General features: G+C 37.5%; 1 protein-coding gene across 2 annotated transcripts; it reads right to left on the bottom strand.

Moving 5' to 3' along the window:
* Nucleotides 1-776: 776 nt before the first annotated feature.
* Nucleotides 777-18,767, bottom strand: LOC131331379 (AT-hook motif nuclear-localized protein 17-like). Of its 2 annotated transcripts, none has more exons than XM_058365298.1 (2): nt 17,749-18,767; nt 777-791 (listed from the first exon to the last, which is right to left on the bottom strand). In XM_058365298.1, the coding sequence occupies exon 1, from the start codon at nt 18,646-18,648 to the stop codon at nt 17,773-17,775; it is 876 nt and encodes a 291-aa protein (XP_058221281.1). In that variant the 5' UTR covers nt 18,649-18,767; the 3' UTR covers nt 777-791; nt 17,749-17,772. The 2 variants fall into 2 exon arrangements, with proteins under 2 accessions (XP_058221281.1, XP_058221280.1); XM_058365297.1 differs by lacking the exon at nt 777-791 and adding an exon at nt 14,659-14,965.
* Between the last annotated feature and the right edge of the window lie 3,733 nt (nt 18,768-22,500).

Genomic DNA, 22,500 nt, shown 5'->3' with positions numbered 1-22,500 from the left:
AAAGCACATAGGATCACCAAATCAGTCAACTTATACTGCCCAATTCCTAAATTTCTCTAAATTCTATTCCTATAATTCCTTCACTACCAAGACTTGAAGCAATTGTGGTATTCCACTCTTAATTAGTTGGTTGATGTTAGCGGATTTTGATAATTTGAGTGAAATTGATTTTAATATAAGTTTTCTTTTAATTTATCTTCGTAACTTTAAGTACTTTAAATATTTTTTGAAAATGATAGCTTAATTCATAACAAACTGTGGTTTAAAACCGAAACCGAACAGTACTTTAATGGTTTGGATTGGTTTGGTTCAATGTACGTCTTTTGTGGGTTGATTTGGTTCTCTAAATTCATAATCCGTAAGTATTAGTTTGGTTCTCGGTTTACTATAAAATCGAACAAATCCAAACCATGCTCACCCCTACGTATATGGAGTACTTGGAAAAGTTGTAACCTAGATTAAGGTAGTCACAACTAGACCTGTTAATGAACCGGATCCAATCCGAAATATTTGAATCTGATTCCTCTAAAATCGCTCATCTCTCAGGAAGGGGCGGAGGAGTTTGCAATGGATGAGCTAAAAAGAATTCGAGCTAAGCCAGAACGGCAGGACAAGACTTTCTCACTTGGACCTCAGCGAATGGCAAGAAAGCAAAATCCAGGTTTCATTCCATAAGAGGCTACTTTTGTTCTACTTTACTAGAGCAATTTTAGATCTGCCGGTCGTCCGATCTGATAATCCAAATACTTTGAATCCGAGAAAATCCATCCGATCTGATAACCCGAATAAATCTGAATCCGAAAAATTCAATTTTAATAGGATCGGTCGGATCCATATCGGGTTAGAAGTTGATCCGAAACTCAATTAAGCAAAACCCTCTTCTCGTAATATGTTCAATAAGGGCTGGGCAGCCATGCACTAACAAAAATGTAACCCTAAACAGTGGTGTTACAGTACATGTAAAATTAACCAACAAGCCTTAATGCAAAAACTCAATTGACAAACTCATACACGAAAAGCCGATCTGCGATGGAGCAGTGATGCGACACATTAGCCTCTAGGTCTAAGACAAGAAAAGTGTGGAGTTAGAATTTTCGAAAAGTGTGCGCGTAAAGAGTAAGCGAGATTTTATTAGGTGGAATGTGTTTGTTGAAACTTAACTATGCATACGACATGGATGAAGATTAAAGGAAAACGTGTTTGTTGAAATGTAATTGATATGAACAAAACACCAATTGACGATGTCGCTGGATACATGATTAAAGCAATCGCGATCAAGTGCAAACCAACCCATCTCCGGCATAAAAAGAATCATCATATCATCGAATTTCAAGGGACAACTTAGCCGAAAAAAAAGACAAGAATTGAAGAATGTGATCTGGGGACAAGCTCTGTCCATTGATCTTGCCTCCACGTTAGAAAGTTGGCAAATACAAGAGTCAATAAAAGAAGCTCAAGGTAAGAAGAAAATTCCCAACAAGCTTTAGCCAAAAAAAAAAAATCTAATAGAATCACGTGGAAAAGTGGAGCAACGGATATATTGTAGATTCATGCACCAGAATTGAGCTTCAATATGTGAGAAGTATTAAGGGTCCACCATCCACTTGGTCACATTGTGATTAATGCAAGTGCCACTTCCATTATAGATATGGTGGTAGTTTCAACAACCTCTTGACTTCCCCACATTCATTATTGTACTAGTTTAATTAATTGGTTTATTTGATGGAAGGAAACTATAAGGTCTTTATAAGGAGATATAGGGTCCCTAACCTAGCATGGATATGTAGCTTATGGTCTCCATCAAATCATGGCAAAAGTCATGCATGGGTCAAAAGACACATAAATCTAGTGCATGTGCGTTCGGTGTTCAAACTTGAACAACAATAACTAGAGATTAGTTCGATTATATTTTCGCTGCACATACCGGTATGGTATTATTAGCTCCGGATCCTCTGTCCGAGAGAGCCTGTCCGGCTCCTCTGTCCCATACCTATCTATGTGCCATGTTACCCATGCTCCACTCCCTCAACTTTTACTCCGTATTTTACTCGGCTCCTATGTTTTGTTTGGTGGCCTTTAACATATGCTATTTACTATTTTTAATTTTTGTAGGGCCATTATGGGTTTTACAAAGATGATTCAAATCGTAATTTATTATTAATTTTTTTATGAGTTCTTTTACCGATATCGGATTGTGCTAATTTTTTCTAGGAATACATAAAAAATAATTTAAGAATAACTTATGATTTGAATCATCTTTGTAGGATCTTTAATAGACCCCACAAAAATAAAAAAAATATCATTACTTTCTTGCCCATTTAAACTTGTTTGGTTGGTACCTATGAAACAGGAAATAAATTAATGAATTTTTTATTTTTTTGGGGTCCATTACGGATCTTACAAAGATTATTAAAACTACAAGTTATTCTTAAAATATTCTTTTTGAGTTCCTGAAAAAAATTAGCTCAATCCGATATCAGTAAGGGCAGTTTCAGAATTCGTAAGAAACCGATAAATTCTGAAACAGCTCTTACTGATATCGGATTGAGCTAATTTTTTCAAAAAACGCATAAAAAAATATTCTAAGAATAATTTGTGCTTTGAATCATTTTTATAAGACCTATAATAAACCCTACAAAAATAAAAAATAAAAAAAAAATGTTAAGGCAACCAAATAAAACATAGCAGCCGAGTAAAACAAAATCATAGGGGTGGAGCATGGGTAACGTGGCACCTAGATAGGCGTGGGACAGAGGAGCTGGACAGGCTCTCTCGGACAGAGGATCCGAAGCCGGTATTATTTAAATTACAACAAGTTTATTAATAATGCAAGTATGATCAATAATGCAATTGATTTGGAAATGGATTGTGTTTGTTAAAAAAAAAAAAGTACACTTTCTATTCTGGCTGATTTTTCTGGATACGTATACATGTTCTGGGCAAAGTTAAATTACAACAAGTTTATGTGCATGCTTATGCGATGAAAAGATTTTGGATGTCTTGTTTGCCTCTGCCTATATATGCCTGAACAATGAAGTTTGGCTCGATTTAAGCCAATATTATTGCTTACGGTATTTGTTCACAATTCATGTTCCAACCTTGTTCATGAGTCAGGCTCAAGATATCGAGACCATAGAGAGGGCATTATTGAGGTTTGTCCCATCAAAGTTTGGTGATGCAATAGATGTGACTTGAATGTTATAATATTTTGAGATTAACCACAGCATTTTGAAATATTATAGTGTTACATATTAAGTTTAGTCACATGCGGAATAGTCATTGCACTATATGTGTTTATGTAACAACCTGTATATTTTTTTTTCATTAATAGTATTATTAGTATTAATAAAATTCTTTTCCTTAATTTTTATAAACAAACGTTTTTTTTTTTTTTTCCATTTTTGCATGCAATCACATGCATGCATGTATTATTTTTTTTCCCCTACACTCCCATACATGCATGCACATTCTTTCTCCTCCCTCATCTCACTCTCCTGCAGTATCTCTCCCTCCCACAGCTCCATCTCTCTCCATTCAATAACTCCCTCCATTTCTTTCCCATAAAAAAAAAAAAAACAAATTCATCCCCCGTTGCCCAAAACCCAAAATTCTTCATCACCAAGCAAAATCCGAAATTTAATTTGTTCATATCCTTTTCCTGCTTCCTCTTGAGCCCCAAAAACAGTCCCAATTCGTCCTTTTTAAGTTCATGTACCCAACCCCATTAAATTCAATCTTATCATTTCCTTCCAAAATTCACCTATAAATACCCTACCCCATTAACCTACGGACACATCGCGATACTCACCACACTTCATCGGTCTGAAGAGAAGAGAAAAACAAAAGAAAACCAAGCTCCAAGCTATGGAATTCTAGAGAGAGAAAAAGTGGGTTTCATAGTTACAACCCACCAAAACCCAAACTGACCATTCCAATCACTTTCTACAACTCCTAAAATCACCAAACATCATTAATTCAATTCAGTCTCAAGGTTCCTCCATAGCCAAAACTGAAGTCATCTTCCCCAAAAATCCAAGTTTCGATTTTGAATCAATTCGATCCAATCGAGGTATTATAATCTCTTCCAACCACTTCTCTAAGTATATTAAGTGTTATATGCTTGACCCTATGCCCCGAATGATCCCATGCATCAAAACCGTGGCAAACAAAAAAAAAATCGAATTCCAGTCGCGACCTTGAGGCCGCAACCTTCGAGTTCTACCGCCGCAAGAACCAGGCCTTCCGACCTTGCGGGCCGCAAGGTCAACTCGGTCCAGCCTTGCGGTGTGTACTGCTTTGGTTCAAAACTACTTTGTGACCTCCCGAACATCATTTTTGACACCTGGACTATTTTTCCTAGATTTTTCACACTTCAAAGATCATAACTTGTTAATATCATATATTTTTTTATTTTTCTCTCTATTTATTATATTTTTCACTTGTTTTCATTCAAAGTTTACAAACGAAAAATCTTTGCAGCCTTCCAAAGAACGTTTTTACCACCCAAACTATTTTTCTTAGACTTCTCACATCTCAAAGATAATATATTGCTAATTTCATATTTTTTATTAAATTTAATATTTATTATTATTTTTTTAGATGTTTCCAATCAAAATTACTTTACGACCTTATTAACCTTGTTGTTAGTCTCAACATATTTTATTTATTAGATTATTTATTGTATAATTATTTTACTTTCAGCAACTTTCGTTAATATCTTTATTTTAAATATTTCCGCGACCCTCCGGATTCAACTTTTGATACTCGAACGTGTTGTATAGGACCTTTAGGGCTCTCATTAATGTTGTGATAATTATTCTAATATTTTACCTAATTAATGTATTTAATTAGTGTTTTATCAATCCAATTTCTTAGAAAAATTTAATGAGAGCCTAGCAAATTTTTTTTTTAAAATTTTCTAAAAAGTTCTTACCGTATTATTGACATCGTGACCATATAAGACTAATGACAACGGCACATTCATAAAAAATTGTGTGATTGCGTTGTTGTTATTTGTTTTAATTATAATTTGATTTAATTGTATATTGCACCGATATTTTATTTGAATGTTAGATTGGGCCCTAGAGACATGGGGTGGTATACGAATAGAATTCACCTAAACGGTACTAGGTAATGGATAAAGTGGAAAGTTTTGTTTTTAGATTGCCTGCAGGCAAAATTTTTAGATGTGATGATTTGAAACTGGCAAAGTAAGTCCAGTGATGACTTGAAGCTGGCAAAGTAAGCCCAGCGGTGACTTGAAACTGGCAAAGTAAGCCCAGCAGTGATTTGAAACTGGCAAAGTAAGCCCAGTGATGATTGTGAAATTGGCAAAATAAGCCCAGTGATGATTGTGAAGTGGTGCTTAAGATAGGCGAACCCTAGTTATGATTCGTGCATGATAAGCTTCCTTTTGTTGTAATGAGAGGGATACACGCTGGTACATAACTTGGGTGCAATCCGCGACAACAAAAGAAAGTGATCTCATGGGACAGAGCATAGCTAGCAGTTGGGGAGGAAAGATCTCGTGGATGAGATCTTAGATTTCACGATAGGTTAATGGTTAGTAATGAACTGGTTATGTGAAAAATCTCTGTTTTACTTTTTTGCATTACTATTAACTTGCTGCTTGCTAGCTGTAAAGTAAGAGGGATGGTTAAGTTGGATTATTTTTACTGGGTGATTTATCACTCACAGTTACGTCTGTATCCTGATAAATCGATTGCTTCGCGATCAATTTGCCAGAGGGCGCAGGATTCAGCGGAAGGGATTCAATGATGGTGCAGTTCGACACAGAGAGAATATCAGGAACAAAGATCGAGTATGCTTGCAATCCGTATCAATCCTAGAGTCGGCTCTGAAATCAATGTATTTTGAATCAGTAAATTTATCTTGAGATTGTAATAGCTAAACTTTATTTTGAAAATTTTTATTTATTTAGCAAAATTTTCTTAAGAAAGTATTTTATTTTGCTCCCGAAAAATCGGGGCATTACAGTTTGTGTTCGATGGCATTTAACCATGAGTTTGAATTAGTAAAATTAATTATTTCTGCCCACAGGAGAATAATTAGTTCTATTAATTCGTTTAGGAAAATTTCCATGTCCACACGTGGTGGAATTTTATTTATTTAGCAAAATTTTCTTAAGAAAGTATTTTATTTTGCTCCCGAAAAATCGAGGCATTACAGTTTGTGTTCGATGGCATTTAACAATGAGTTTGAATTAGTAAAATTAATTATTTCTGCCCACAGGAGAATAATTAGTTCTATTAATTCGTTTAGGAAAATTTCCATGTCCACACGTGGTGGAATTTTCATTTTGATGTTCAAAATTTGCTAGTCTTCTTGTTGTTGCAGTGAAGTAAATTCAGTGCGTGTTGCAACCTTTGCCCATAGGGAGGTTTGAATTTACTTTATTTAAGTTAAAGATTAGCATAAAAGTTGAAGTTACTTCCTGGAAATAAAAACTCATGCGAGGAGGTTGTTATTTTTGTGATTTACGTTGAGTAAGATAATCATTTGGAAATCAAGGATAAATTTTTCCTATGCCCACAGGTATGGAGTATTTGTTCTCATTATTGTGATTATTTATCTTATTCATAAAGTGTTATGTAAATTCATGTGTGATGCACCTTTACCCACATGAAGGTTTGAATTTACAACTTAATTGAAAGTCGTTATTTCTTGATTGTTGTAGTCATTCATACAATTTATAAAGTTGCTTCTTGTATTCTGCTATAAAGTTGCAAGAATTATAATGACTATCTAGAAATTCACTTTTCTCTGATGCAAAGGTCATGATTTTGCGTTATGTGTATGAAACATTTATAGTCACATAATCAAGTGCGCAAATTAATGTTAGAACATAAATAGTGGGAGAAATTTAAGCCTTTAAGATTAATGTTCAAAGTAATATCCATTTGGAGTTCTTTTTCTATACTAATGGCCGGTTTATGGACCATTGGAAGATCTAATATAATTTTGGCTTGGATAGCATTGAGAAAAGAGTTTTGCCCAAGAAAAATATAGTCATTTTGCTTATAAGTAGCAAAAAAGTATACTCCGTAAGGTTAGTGGAAGCATATACATTTTTCTGGGCTATAAGCATATTGGTCAAGGGTTTACTAGATCGATATCCAAGTGGCCATGATATGAAATACTAGAAGGCTACAAATAAAGGTTGTGAGGTACCTATAAAGAACCAAGAATTTTTAACTTGATTTACATACTGTGGGCTCCCCGCCCGGCATGCCCTCGAAGAGTCGCCACCCGGATTTTTGAGATGGATGATCCGAGAAACCGAGAACTCGTTTTGAAAAAGGCATTTGATCTAGCGAAAACGTCGAGACTTTGGGTTCGGGAGCCACGTTACAAACGTGGAAGGTTTTGTTAAAAAGCACCCTATTTGCCCAGCAAAACCGGTCTCTACTAAACATTTTCAAAGGGAAAAAATTTCGTATATTTTTCGGAGAATAACACTCTTTAATAAACAAGCAAAGGGGGAAGGGTCATGGGGGAATATATCACAATGGCGTGCATGTGGTGTTGCCTGTACAGAAATGATAAGAATATGATGTTATGAGACGAAATAACTATCTAATAAACCGTCTTAGATCAGAACCATCCCCACACGGTTTACCATAATACCGCGCATGGTCTTATGGTATGCCGTGCGGTCTACCTGCTTTGCTGTTAGACTATCATCAATATCCATAACAGCGCGCGGTGTGTTATATATTCTGTGCGTTATTCCCTAAAGATATCAAGAGACGCACAACCGTTGATCCGTCTTGAAACAGTATCATCTCTTCAAGCCATGAATCAAAAAAAGATTTTCAGTGTATTTGATCACCTAGGATGATCAGGAAAACCTCTTTTGGACATAAAACATGGCTTGTAGATGTGGTCTCATTCTTATAAGTATTGATGACAGTATTTTAACAATACAAACAGGCTTGTTGAAAGATGGTAATGATCTAGACTGTTCAAACAAACGAACAACAACTAACAAAAGGCCGTGCGCTCCATTCTACGTCGTGCGACGCATCAGAATGTCGCATGACGTGGTATGTCCAATAGAGTGACTGTTTTTGTTTTTGAAAATAGTTTTTTAAGTCAGTCTTTAACCAAAAGAGGTTAAACCTAACTACAGGAAAGTTCCCTTAGGGATCAAGACATGGCCTATCCCAAGGAAACTTGATTTTTACCTTTTGTCTTGAGCTTGAATCAGAGCCGGCTATATAGCCAAGGCGAGGGAAGCGAGCGCTTCGGGCCTCCGAAAAAAATTAAAAACGAGGGCCCCCAAATTTTTAGGATTCCTATATATATATGATCCACCAAAAATTGCACTAGACTTCTCTACACAAAATAGGCCCAATTGAAATTTAGGAGCCACAAAATAAGCCCAAATTGTGGTATTATTCATTAGAAACACTAATGCATTAAAAAAAAAAAAAGAAAAAGAAAATAACTTAAGGGTATGCAGGAACTAGCAAGGAAGATATAGCCAATCAAAAAAAATCAAAAAAGAAAAAGAAGATATAGCCGATCATAAGGAGTAAGTACGGCATGGCAGGAACTAGAAACGCTTCATGCATTAGGAGTCGAAAGGGAGGGAAGACAACAACCAACGACTGTGGACGGAAAATACTTGCACAAGGAATTCCTTGAGGCCTCTCTTTTACTATCTCCAACTCTCCACCTCTACCAAGTAAGTTTTTTATTATCTTAACCAGTTGACCTAATTGGTAAAATTTGTAGATCACTTTTGTATGAAAAATATAGGGTGGCCCCATTCAAGAGGTTCGCTTCCGACCTCCAAAACTTATGAGCCGGCCCTGGCTTGAATGAGGACGGATGATGATGGATGAATGTGGACAAGATCGGATGAGAAAAGATGAGTGTGGGTATGAATGGTTGTTGGGTGTTTTGGTAAAAGACTCACTTTAATGGTGAGGATAAAAATGGGGCATTTGGAGAAAGAAAGTACCTAAAGAATGTCTTAGAGCAACTTTCTTAATACTTGGAAGTAAGGAATGGGAGTGAAAGCATGATGAGAGAGAAAGAAAATTCAGCAAAAGGAGAGAGAGAGAGAGAGAGAGAGAGAGAGAGAGAGCCCTTCTCTTGAGTGAAGAAGTGTATTTATAGGCAAAAGGCTAAGGATTTTGAATTCAAATGAGAGAGGTGTTTTCTGGGCGGGCTAGAAATGTTTTTTTAGTTAAGCCATTTTGCAGCTGTGGCTCAAACAAACGTGGTCGACAGCTTTCTGAGCCAGTCAGAACTTTATCCAAAATACCGTGTCGTTTACCTCATGACCTCGTACGGTGTAATGAAATTCATTACGCTGCGCGGTGTAGAAATGTACCGTGTGGTACTAAGAGTCTAGTTCCGGGACCTTGGGCTTATTCTAGGCTCTTGGGTTTTTGGGTTGAGGGAGTCCTTCATCCAAGCTCTCGAAGGTATCATTTCCTTTATTTCATCATCGGGACATTCAAAGAACCTCTGAGGTCCAAATTGGGGTGTCTACCCATACACATCATAATCATGTCTTAAGTTACTATTTTCTATGAATGTAGAAATTAGTGGGAGCTATGCATAAAACTAGCTAGCATGTGGGTCTCAAGTTGTCGATGTTATGGTGAGATCATTACCAAATTTACTACAACTACAATTTTCTTCTCTAAGATAAAGTAAAAAGCCGAATAGAGTATATCGACATAAAGTAGCTCATTAGGGGAGAGAGATAGAGAGTTCAAAAAAAAAAAAACTTTTCGTGACCATTGAGCATAAAGTATTGAGTTAATTCTTGCCGATAAAACAGTATATGTCATGTTGTGAAATATGATATGTTAGTTCATTTTATAATGTTTTCTCTCATTTCTTGTTCAATTCAGGTTTTGTCACATTATAAGTGTTCTTGGAGAATAAAGACGTACATGTGCACATAAGGTAAAAAGTACGTATAAAGGTTATCCGTCGGGATGAATAAAGAGGACCCTAAATGACTATTAATTAGTCATTTATAAAGTATATCTTATTCGATCTTATCCAGTACTCGTTGGGAAGTGTCACATATTGTAATACATGAAAGGGACTGCTTATTAGTAGAGCACTGCTGTTATGATTTATGTTTGATATTTTTCGATGGAGTAGGAGGTTTTCTGAATTTCAAGGATATGGGCAATTTCAGTTACATGAGCATATTAAAGTATTTATTGCCTAATGCAGCAGTATACAAGTGTCTCGTGAGCCAATGGGAGAATGTAAGAAATATTAAGGACCCACTTGGTCACATTGTGATTAATGGAAGTGCCCACTTCCATTATAGATATGGTAGTGGCTTAAAGAACCTCTTGGCTTCCCCATATTCATTATTATACTAGTTTAATTAATTGGTTTCTTTGATGGAAGGAAAACTAGAAAGTCTTTATAAGGAGATACAGGGTCACTAACCTATCATGGATATGTAGCCTATGGTCTCCATCAAATCATGGCAAAAGTCATGCATAGGTTAGAAGACAACTAATCTAGTGCGTGTGTGTTCGGTGTTCAAACTTAAACAACAATGGTTAGAGGTTAGTTCAATCATATTTCCGCTGCATATACCAGTATGGTATTATTTATCTTACACAATACACCCTCAAATATGACTAGTATATATGTTCCACAAAAAATGGGAAATGTTGTAGAGCCATCTTGGCACAATGTTAATAATTTGTCTATATATGGAGGCTTTTGATCTAAGGTTTAACCTGAACCTCACCGTGTGCTATCAATTCTCTCTATAAGACCAGTCCTCACAGAGCACTGCACACTTTCGAGTTCTTTGACAATGGGCAATGCCATTGTTTACCCGATATATTTAACACTCGCAGCTTCACGTTCTTAAAACTTGATATCATCACGACAATACAAGGAATCAAGCATTTACAGACAATGCCATTGGGAGTGATTCTGGTATAGTACCCTTTTTTTCTTGAATCTAAGTTAGAGTGTATTCTTTTAAAGTAAAAAAATAAAATAAAAAAACAATTTGCTAACATCATGTTGCTGTTAGGCAATGAACTCACAACCTCGAGGTTGTTACAGGATTGTAATCCCGCATCTATATTGGTTCCTAAGATTAAGCTCGTCTCTCGTTTTATCACGCATGTTTAAAGATAAAGACTGGACTAGAGGGGAGACGATTTACCTACTTTTTTTTTTTTTTTTTTTTTTTGGTAAGTAAAAAATTTTATAACACCAAAAACCGCAAGAAGCTACAAAACCTCATAGGGGCATACCCCTAGCAAACCTATACAGTAGTTTCAAAAAACGAAAAAATACAGATTCCTATCTACACGTATTGATCCCAAAAATTCGACGATTTACCTACTTAATAGCCCATGTAAGAAAATAAGAAATTATTCAATACCACTCGGTGAATAGTACTACAGTAGTGGTTAAACCGGACCTATATCATTATTTTCCTCTTCATCCAATGGTCAAAAATGATTTTTCACTTCTTATTTCATCCAAATCAAACATGGTTTAACTAATTCTGTGCTTCAATCTCTTTTATCACCATCATTAATCCTATTTTTCAATCCTTTCAAAAAATAATTCGACAATTAAACGAGCCCTATAACTAAACCAGTGCGAAAAATAACATGGAAGCAATTAGCAACAGCAATCAACAAGAAGACAAAACGCAAATAGGCCTCCCCAGTGATGAACAGCTCAAAGATCGAATCAAAATCCAAAGAGCCACCAATTGAGGAGACGGATAAACTTTTGAGAGAGATGAGAGGAACCCTTTCTCTCTTTATTCTTTCCCCCCTTCTTTCACTCCCCATAGGAAAAGGTACAGACATAGAGACAACCAAAGTACAGAAAAAACCAAAGGGAAAGAGGGATAGATATAAAGCGGAAAACCTACGCCCACCGACCCAGATGGTACCGACTATCCACGAACAGCCACGCGAGGCCCACTCCAGGTCCCGTATCAAAAATCCGAGCTGTTAAATAATTTTTTTTTTAAAAACGAATGGATTTATGAAAAATTAGCTCAATTTGATATGCGTAGGTACTCAATCCAATCTTTTCATTTTTCATTCAGATGATAGGATCATAAAATATGAATGAAAAATGGGAAGATTGGATCGAGCACCTACACATATCGGGTTGAGCTGATATTTTGCAGGCCTACTCGATTTTTTTTTTTTAAATTATTGAACAGCTCAGATTTTTTGTGCGGGACCCAAAGTGGGCCCCGCGTGGACACTTAGTACCGTCTAGGTCGGTGGCTTTCGCAAAGTTTCTAAAAGCCCACATTCACTCACCATAATTGATAAAGCAACATACAGTCTCTATATCGAGTGGATTATTCAGTGCTCCAAGGGCCTCTGCCACCACACGTTCATGTGAGGTCTGTACACTTGGTTCTAAATTCCTACGTGAATATGTCGTAGTAGAGGCCTTTAGAACTTCACATGACGGTATTCCAAGAGCAAAGACTAATAATTTTCCCTCCCTCCCTCCCTCCCTCTCTATTTTGCTTCCCCGCTGCACTAGAAAGAACCAGCAAGCACAACCCTAAGCCAGAGCTTTATCCCTAACCCAGAAGAAATGGCCAAATCTCAAACTCCAAAGCCAAAACCAAGAACTAGTCACTGTCCAAACCATCTCACCCTCTACCTAGGACGTAAGTACGCAGTTATGCTAATAATGGCCTATTAGGCCGTAATTACAGTATAAACACTAGACCAAGTGCCTAATTTAAATTCAGGTACTTAAAATGGTAGTAACCATGACCAGATAATCATGGTTGAGAAATCATCAGTCCCCTAAATTTGGCCCACAAAAGCTAGTAATATAAAGTGGACTGGAGATGGAGCAATGCGATTGCACCGAATAGTTTCAAGTTCTTAAGTAACTCATAAACCATTGCCTCGACTCATAATTAAGCAATGTCTATGCAACCCATAAATCAGTACTGCCAATCCCTAAAGACTAGGCGAGTATAGCAACGGTACGAACAATGCACCAAAAAGAGTCTCCAAAGATGCGATAATCGAGCGATAAAGTTCAAACAAAGTCTCCAAAGATCCGATAAAGGAGCGATCAAGTTCAAACAGAGTTAACTTACGAGCGAAGTTAAGATCACAAGTTTTCACCCATATCAAATTAGGGGACAAACTAACATGGTGCATTGATCATCACGAGAAAGCCACCTAAGAAAAATGAAAGAGTCAACAAAAGGGGCCCAAGTTAAGAAATTTCCCAACAAGCTTTGAATACGAAGGAAAGGAGGCTCGACGCATGACTTGGAAAAGTTGTTTAGTGTAGTAGACAAAAGATACATGCATGCACCCAGTTTTACCTCCAAAGCAGCCTTAAACATGGTTCCACAGCAAGGTAAGCAAGGTATCTATTTTGTTAAGTCAGAATATAGCATGTATCTAAAGTCCCAAAACCTTTTTTCCCTTTTGGTTCGACGGTCAGGGGTGCCTGAGCCAGTTTATGCGAACCTCGACTATTCCCTTCACCGATCCAGTCAAAGGCAAGTCATCCAAGCTCAGACTAAGAGATTCACAAGAGGTTTTTCTCTTGCGGCCTGACCCCAAGAGGTTGCCAAGGACTACGGATAAAGTACGCACAAACTTGTGTACATTGCATGAGAGACAAGGGCTAAACCCTAAACCTACATTTGCCATAAGTGCCACCAGTATTACAAGGCATAGAAGATGTTGGAGGTAATGGCGTGAATTGTGACACCATTAGCGCATAGGCCGCGCTAGCAAGTTACTCCACAACAGCAATTCGATGCCTTGCATCTTCCACAAAATTCTCTGACACGTGCTTTGCAGAAAAAAAAAAAAAATCTATGACACGTAAGAAGTCATACCTAATGCACAAGACAAATATACTGCAACAGCTAGAAAATGTATTAGCAAGAAAGTAGGTCTATTCATGAGACCAAATCTACGCCATGGTAGGATAAAAAAAGGAGCTAAAATTTAAGGCAAATGAAATGTTATGAATGCCGGCAAATGTTGAGCATGCCAAATGAAATCATTCCAAACCCAAAATATTTACTCTAATCACAAGACTAGCTTCACATGTGGATTAGTGTTTGAAGGCCTTATTGTACTTTATAGTAGAGTATAATAAGACAAGTGCTAATTAGTTAATATTCAAAAACTGAGAAAGTAAACAAGATAAGATCGATATTCAAGTTCAGCACACAGTCAACAAAATTTGACTCTAAAAGCTGGCGGTACACTTCAAAAAAAAAAAAATACATCACCTAAATCTGCTACACTTAAAAAATTAAGCATTCACCTAAATTTGACTCTAAAAGCTGGTGCTACATTTAAAAAGACTTAACCGACAAGCCATAAAGTCTGAACATCCAATAAGAAACTGATATACAAACAGCATAATGGGTAAATCCAAGTTTCACATCACAAGTAAATAATGTAAATGAGTAAAGAGTAAATCATTTGGTAAATAATGTAAATGAGCAAAGAGTAAATCATGAGGTTTAGTGAGAAGAACTTGATTGTTGCAACATAACCATGGATATGATATGAACAAAGCAACAATGAAAAATGTAGCAGAGACATGATTAAACGGATCGCGATCAAGTTCAACCACATGTAACTTAGGATCAAAGTTATGGCAGATAATTGACTAAACACATTGCAATCGAGTGCAACCACGTGTAATTTAGTATCAAAGTTACAACACGAACATCCTAAGAATCGCAACCACATGTAATTTAGGATCAAAGTTACGACACAATTACGAAATCCTAAGCTTTCATATAGGAATATATCATCAGATTCATCACAAAATCAATCTTATGGCACAAGAACTCTGGATTTACAATAGTAATGGGCATCCGCACACGAAATGTGGCAATACAAGGATCAAGAAGGGGGCTAGCTCAAGGTACTCCGTAACTCAGGAAAGTCGCAACAAGCTTTAGCACAAAAGAAAGTACCGTCTACATATCACTCGAAAAAGTTGGGCAAATGAACAAAAGATTAATGCATGCAACCCAATTTGAGCTCCAATGCAGCCTCAGTAACGAAAAATAGACGTAGTTACATTAGGAAGTTTCCCAATTCTGACACTTATATATTCTGTTTACAAAAGTTTTATTTTTATTTTTATTTTTTGAACCAAGAAAATCCTAACTGAGCTAGGAGGCATCTTCATTTACAAGTGTTTGATTGATGACCCTTTTTGCATTTAGAAAAGAAGATACTATCTAAAACTAAATCAAATGATTTGTAATTTGTTCCACAATTACATCATCCAACCCAGCTTAGCAATGAGAAATGATAAAGAATACCAGGACTGAAGTCACATGTGTAAAAGTATAGGAGTGGATTGTAGCACTCCACTTCTCTACATTAACAATCCACTCTTAGTCCTTCTTATGTGGAGTTACAAGAAGGAAAAAAACTTCAACCTATCATCTTTATTATGTTTGAAAGATTTCTTATGGTAATTTTGTGTAACAAAGTGAAGGATTTTGAAGTAATATTTAAGAACTCCATTATTTGCAATAATCCAATTTCATGTCTAATCCGGGCAATCAAATAGGCCGAATGAGTGGAGAAACAAGGCCTACCACCATAACCTGCAAAGTCTTTGGGAAAGTTGTGGAAGCCTCCAAACTAGTGCCAATCAATGACATTGTAATGGTGACAGGGATGAGGCTAAAGGAAAATCCCAAAAGGTCTCCCTAGTGGGAAGCAGTGATGGGGATCACAAACTTTAGAGCACCAATTTGGGAGATGGATAACTTTTTTTTTTGTTCGGCGGTCAGGAATTTTCGGGTCAGTTTACAAATACCTCAACTAATTCCCTCTCCTATCCGGTCAAAGGCAAGTTCATCCACACCGAGACTAGAGAATTCATAAGAAATCATTTCCTTACGGCCTGACCCTAAAAATCAAACCCTAGTCAATTGTGTAAAAAGCAAAATCACCAACCAACCAATCTAAACTTGAGGCCGGAGATGGACAACTTTCTATAAGTTTAGAGGAGCCCTTTCTCTTCCTTTTTCCTTTCCCCTTTCTCTTTATTTCCATTTTACTCTGACCAAAGGAAAAGGACAAGATAAAGAGACAAATGAAAGTACAAAAATTAGATCAGCGAGAGAGAGAGAGAATGGGGTGGAAAATAAAAGTTGGGGTCTGGAACTCTGAAAGCGCCTTCATTCGCTCACCATATCGGATAAAGCACACAGTGAGACACAGACCACCTCCCTCTCTCTCTCTCTGAAAAGAAGAAACTGGCAGGGGGCACAAAACCCTAGACACAGCCTTTATTCAGGACAAGAAAATCAGAATGATCCATTCCATCCATCAAAGCATTTATCTTCAGAGCCCAGCTGGTTGCAGCAAAGCAGACCACCCACCAGCATGGTCTCCGGACTCATCAAAGCTGGCGGATATGGTCAAAGACTCCAACTCCAACGTCAAAGACCAAACCCTAAACCAAATTCCAAATCTAACCCAACCCGTCTTCACATATTCTCGATTCCACCCCCACCATTACTAATCTAGGGCATGTTTGGTTTTTTTTTTTTTTTGATAGGCCATGTTTGGTAATTGTTATAGTTATGATGGGATTGGTAATGAGGTAGAATTAGAATTGAGATACCTAAGAAGTGAGATAGTACTTGTGAGGAAAGCATAAGTTAAACATCCATGTTTGTTTTGAACCGGATTACATTTGGTCATTTTCTTGTAGCATGGGCATCGTGGTAAATACACAAACAAAGGTGAGATAGGATAACTAATAACACCTCCAATGGGATGGCTCCTCCTATTTTGGAGGATTAATGGAGTATTAAAAGTCCACTTGAAATCTAGAATAAGATTTTTATTTTTTTAAGTACTTATTTCTCGCTTTGTGAAATAGATCATTCTCTCACAATACATCACATTCAATTCAAAAAATAAGTACTTATTTTTTCCTTCGCAAAACGGGGCCTAATAGTCCCATTCAATTTCTAGAGACCCACAAGATTAACAATTCAATCCTCCCACCTATAATGGTTATCAAACAAGCCCTACACGTTCCAGTAAAAACCCAACCACATTGCTACTTTATTTCTTTCTCTTTCTAATTGTATAAGGAAAATCAAACCCCAATGGGAGGGGTTTGGTTGATGGTTAAAGACTAGGACATGGGTTTGCCTCCTCTCACACATGCAATCGACCCTTATGAGATCAGTTCATACATGACTTTACTCCAATTTTTATAGGACCAGTCAGTGGACGATGTGATTGCTCCTTGGACTAATCGAGTTGCGCATGAGCTAATCAGACACGAGCTATCAAAATGCTAACAGCATAAAAATCAACACTAGTTAAGATGCAAAAAGTGCATAACAAAGGAAATATATATATAATCACGAGCGTATTAAAATATATATAGTACTAAGAAATTTGTGTGCAACTTTCACGCTTAAGCACTAATAGACACATAATCACCGCCAAAATTCTTTGATTCATACACACGCATCACATCATTAGCAACAAAAAAAAAAATCATCAAACACTAAAATTAAAAAGGAGCAATATGCTGCACTGCATTGCACTACTCTCTTCCAAGTTCTATTACCAAGTTAAATGAATCTAACACAACGTGATAATAAGAGTTTAAACATGTGAAATTCAAAAGCAACCACTACCACTAAGAGAGGGGAGAGAGAGAGAGAGAGAGAGAGAGAGAGAGAGAGAGAACCAGAAGAGCCAAAAACAAGCTCATTCATCCATAGTGCGGCGGCGGCGGCGGCGGCGGTTGTCTGGCAGTAGGCGCCCATATCACATCCGAGCCCCCCACGTGACAGCTACTTGTGTAAACCGACATCCCACACGACTCCCCCGCCTCTCCTCCGCCACCAGACCCCACCGGCGACACCTCTCTCTCATCCCTCCCTCCTCCCCCCTCCTCCTCCCCATCCACCACCGGCAACCGATGGAACGACGGATTATTGAACGACGCCGCCACCACGTAAACCGTACCCGCAGCAAAGAGCGGGCCCACCACCGACCCGCCGATAACCTGCCCCTGGGGGCCCGATAAGGTTATAGCGAACCCATTGCTTCCAATCGAAGGGTTGGTGGTGATGTTCGGGTGGAGGACGGTGGCGGAGAGAGAGAGGAGGTCGAAGCGGCCGTGGAAGGTGACGGTTGCGCCGGGGGAAGTCGGTTGCCGGAGGGTGACGTTGGCGACGGCGCCGGAGCCGGAGAGGACGCAGAGGCCGGTGTTGTGTTTTTTGCAGAATCTGGTTATGGAAACGACGACGTCGACGCTGGTGGGGACCTCGAGGAAGTACGGGGTCATGGAGGGGTCGGGCTCGCGGGTGATGAAGACGGGCGGCTTGGGCTTGTTTTTGGAGCCGGGCGGGCGGCCGCGCGGGCGGCGGACGACTTCGATGGTGGCGCCGTCGCTGGTGGTGGTCGGGGTTAGGGTGGTGGTGGGGCTGTGGTGGTGGTCGGGTTCGTCGGGGGTGAGTTGGAAGTGGTGGGGGTGGTGGTGGAGGTGGGGAGGCGGCGGCGGTGGTGGTTGGTTAGGTTGGAATTTAAGCTTGGCGAACATGTCGTTTGGGTGATCCTTTTCTTCAACGTACTCGCCTTTCATTTTCTCTCACTATATATATGTATGTATAGTTGGTGCGTTGTATGTGAGGGGCCTGAGGGGTATAAAATAATGGTAATCAAGGCGAGGAGAGAGAGAGAGAGAGGGGATTTATTAGACTGGGATGGAGATGGGATAAGGTTCATATGCAGAGGGAGGAGAGAGAGAGAGAGAGAGAGAGAGAGAGAGAGAGAGGAGGTGGAAGGTGGAAGGTGGGGACAGAGGTGGGTGAGCTTGGAAACCAAGTAAAGACAGAGGCTAGATGGAGTGAGAAAAGTAGGCTCCACCGAAAGAGAGTAGTGAGGAAATTTGGAATCAGGCGTGTGGGTTAGGGGGTGTTCCGGTTTCACCGCCTTTTTATTTTCTTCGATTCTAGTTTGAAACAAGAGGGTGGAGAGAGAGAGAGAGAGACACGACGGTCTCTTTTGAACAGCTCGCACACCGACTGGATTGACAAAGATGCCTTGATGTTCTCCTTTTAGGTCAAGGGGGATGAGGATCTTTCTCTCTCTCTCTATGTATATATCCTGACAAATGACAATTGTTTGTCTCTCTCTCTATCATCTTTGTTTATCCGTATCTCCTATGGTCTATGCCCCATGGTTTTTCTCCATTCGAAAAAATCTTCTTCACGGTGCGTCCGCTCACGTCCAAAAGTATTTTAAATTATTCGAATTGAAAATTAATTGTGATTGCTAATAATTATTTTTGATCGGTCAAAATTAAAAATATATTTTAGTCATTAATTACGTGAATGGACAGGTAAGATTGCGTGAAACTGAAAATAAGTTATTCACGGCAGAACGGCTCCGCTGTGAATAAGTTTTGAGGGCGACTATTCGCAGTCTCGTATTTTCTTCCTTAGCCCACTACATTTCGGTAAATAGTTGTTGAAAATCATACATAACATTTCGGTAAATAGCTGTTGAAAACAAGATTATATTTCAGTAACTACATGTCGAAAATATGTTCAACCTTCGATAAACAACTGCCGAACATACATTTTCTATAAATAGCTGTTAAAAAATATTATATTTCGGTAATTGTATGCTGAAAATGTATCTCAATTTCGGTAACTAAATGTCGAGTATAATTGAAAATTTTTAACGGACTAAGAAAAAAAATACGGGGCTGCAAGTAGTCGCCCCTGAGTTTCTCTCTTTCCAGTCAAACCTTGATTGAATAATAGGTTGGTAAAATTATGCGGAGACTCCCTCAACTATTACTTTTTTCACGAAAACCTTCTAACATTTAAAATCGCTTATACAGACCCTCTCAACTATAACCATTAACCTATCTGCACCCTTCTGTCAAAGAGACCGTTAAGATAAATAGATCAGCGTGGAAAATTTTTATAGATGAGGGAATTAGTGTGGGCAATTTTTTAAGGGTAGAATCATCATTTCTCCTCATTCCGTTAACAGAGTTAGCCGATTTTTCATTTCTTATAGTTGACGGGTTTGCATGAACAATTTTAAACGTTAAAGGGTCTCTGTGAAAAAAGACTTAGTTGAGGGAGTCTTCGTGTACTTTCACCTAAAAGATTCTTGTAAACTTTTTTTTCTTCGTTTTGTTTGCTTTGTACGTCTTTTTTGAATTTTTGTTAGATTTGTTTTACATTTTTTTAATTAATCATCCGTCTCAACGATAGTAGTCTAAAAAATAAATAATTATGACCAAAAGCAAATAAAAGTTCACTAAAAACAAAAATAAATAAATTAAACAACTGTTTTTTTTGTCTAAAGTATCATCTTATATGAATATCTTTCAAAATTATAACGAAAAGTTAAACAAGAAGTTATGAAAAGTAAAAAATATCGAAATAAGTTTTGAACAAATAAATTTATAGGAACACAGCCAATGTATAAAAAAATAAATATGATCAGACATCGATAAACACGTGAATAAGTAAATCGTTATGCAAAATAAATGGTAAATATATTCTACAGTTTAACCTTACAATTTATTGAACGAAAAGTAATTTATTCGCATGTCTATGGATATCCGTAGCTGTCAAATGGTCGTGTCGTGCTGGCCCGGCCCGTTTAGCTTCGTGTCAACCCTGCTTCGTGTTGTGCCGTGCTAACCCATTTATTTAATCGTGCCGTATCATTTTTAATCGTGTCGTTTCGTTTTTCAATCATGCCATGTCATGCTAATCCGTTTACTTAATTGTGTCGTGTCGTGCTGTACCCTTGCCGACAGATGGCCAACCGATTTTTGTTCGAAAAAAATTCTTCCCAAAAATTTTAAAAGTTTATTTTAGTTAAATTACGAAGCTAAAATGTGTTGTTTACTATTTTTACCTTATATTAGCTACATAGTGAGTCAATTTATTTTTACCTTAATTAATGACATAACGAGTCAATTTTTTAATAAAATTAAAATTATTATTTGTTTTCCTGTGCCTGTGCCCTTTCGTGCCGTGCCAAGCTAGAACCGTGTCGTACCATGTCGTGCTCGGCCCACTTCCGTGTCGGCCGTGTCGTGCTCGGCTAAGATTGTGCCATGCCCGCCTCACTTCCATGTCGTGCCTTCACACTTCCGTGCCCGGTTAAGATCGTGCCCAGGCCCATCTAAAACCATGCCCATACCAGCCTGGTCCGTTTGACACCTCTAGATATCCGATTAGAAACGGATCCTCTCTTGTCCAAAGGTTTGGATTAATTGGACGAGACAGTCCATGTATGGACCGTACATTTGCTACAATGAATGATTTAGATTTGTTCAAAACCTCTTCTAGTTTAAAGAACAATTCGAACCATTGATTACCAATGAACAATCCCGATATGGACTGTCTCACCCTATCCAAAATTTGGAATAGAGAAGATCCGGACCCTAACCGATTATACTAAAATTTTGTAGACTAATAGTTTTATGCGTGTTCTATGAAATGAATGGCTTAGATCATAATTTTTTATCCAAGATGTGGACGAAAATTGAGAATATGAAGGGATGGAGGATGTAGAGGAGTTGATCCCATACGACACGACCCATTTAACATCTCACGATATATATCCCCTGTTTTAGATCATAAATTTAGTCCTTTTTTTATAAAAAAAAATTAGTCTTAGATCATAAATTTAGTCTTTTTTTTAAAAAAAAAAATTTAAAGTTTCATCCACAAGTTTAATTTTTTGATTTGTCTCATCAAAGACTAATAAGGTCCCGTTTCGCTAAAATTTTTATTTTTTAAATATTTATTTTCCGCTTTACTTTTTTTTTCACGGATATTTTTCGCTTTATGAGACAGGTCATTCTCTTATAATATATCACCTTTAATTTAAAGAATAAAATAAGTACTAATTTCTCTTAGCAGAACAGGACCTAAGAAGCATAGAATAATTTGATGCCAAACTAAACAAAAGTTTGAAAGACAAAAAGTAAGCCATAATTAATACTTGGAAAATGATTTTCACACTTTTCTTTTATCCATTGGCGCCTCCTTTTTTGTCTTTTATTAATGTAAAATTACTAAATTACCCTTACCTCTTGAGTCACTTTTTCATATGAAGGGCAAACTAATACTTCACATGAATAAAAAAGAAAGAAAGAGTATCATTGGATAAAAAGGAGTGTTAAAATCATTCTCTTAATACTTAGGCCAAATGGAATTTATGAGAGTTTAGTGAGTAAAAAAAAACACTCCGGATTTACAAATGGATGAATTTGGCCTTTTTATTTGATTTGTTCTTCATTTTTCTCTTCGTGCGGCAGGAGTTGTAGTCCTCAATATTTGTGTTCTTATATTTCCTTTTTTTTTTTTTGGATAAACTCTTATATTTCCTATTCAGTCATCAGTTTTAAGAACTTAGCTTACCTGCAGTCTCATTTGGAATTGCAGGATGCAATTCA

Source organism: Rhododendron vialii, chromosome 6a (assembly GCF_030253575.1).
Source record: "Rhododendron vialii isolate Sample 1 chromosome 6a, ASM3025357v1".
Lineage (NCBI taxonomy): Eukaryota > Viridiplantae > Streptophyta > Magnoliopsida > Ericales > Ericaceae > Rhododendron > Rhododendron vialii.
The sequence above is the reverse complement of the archived record's forward strand: the minus strand, read 5'-3'. Positions and strand labels throughout refer to the sequence as shown.

What these genes read in the sequence shown, in the direction of transcription:
- LOC131331379 (XM_058365298.1), bottom strand. Translation starts at nt 18,648, where the DNA reads ATGAAAGGCGAGTACGTTGAAGAAAAGGATCACCCAAACGACATGTTC.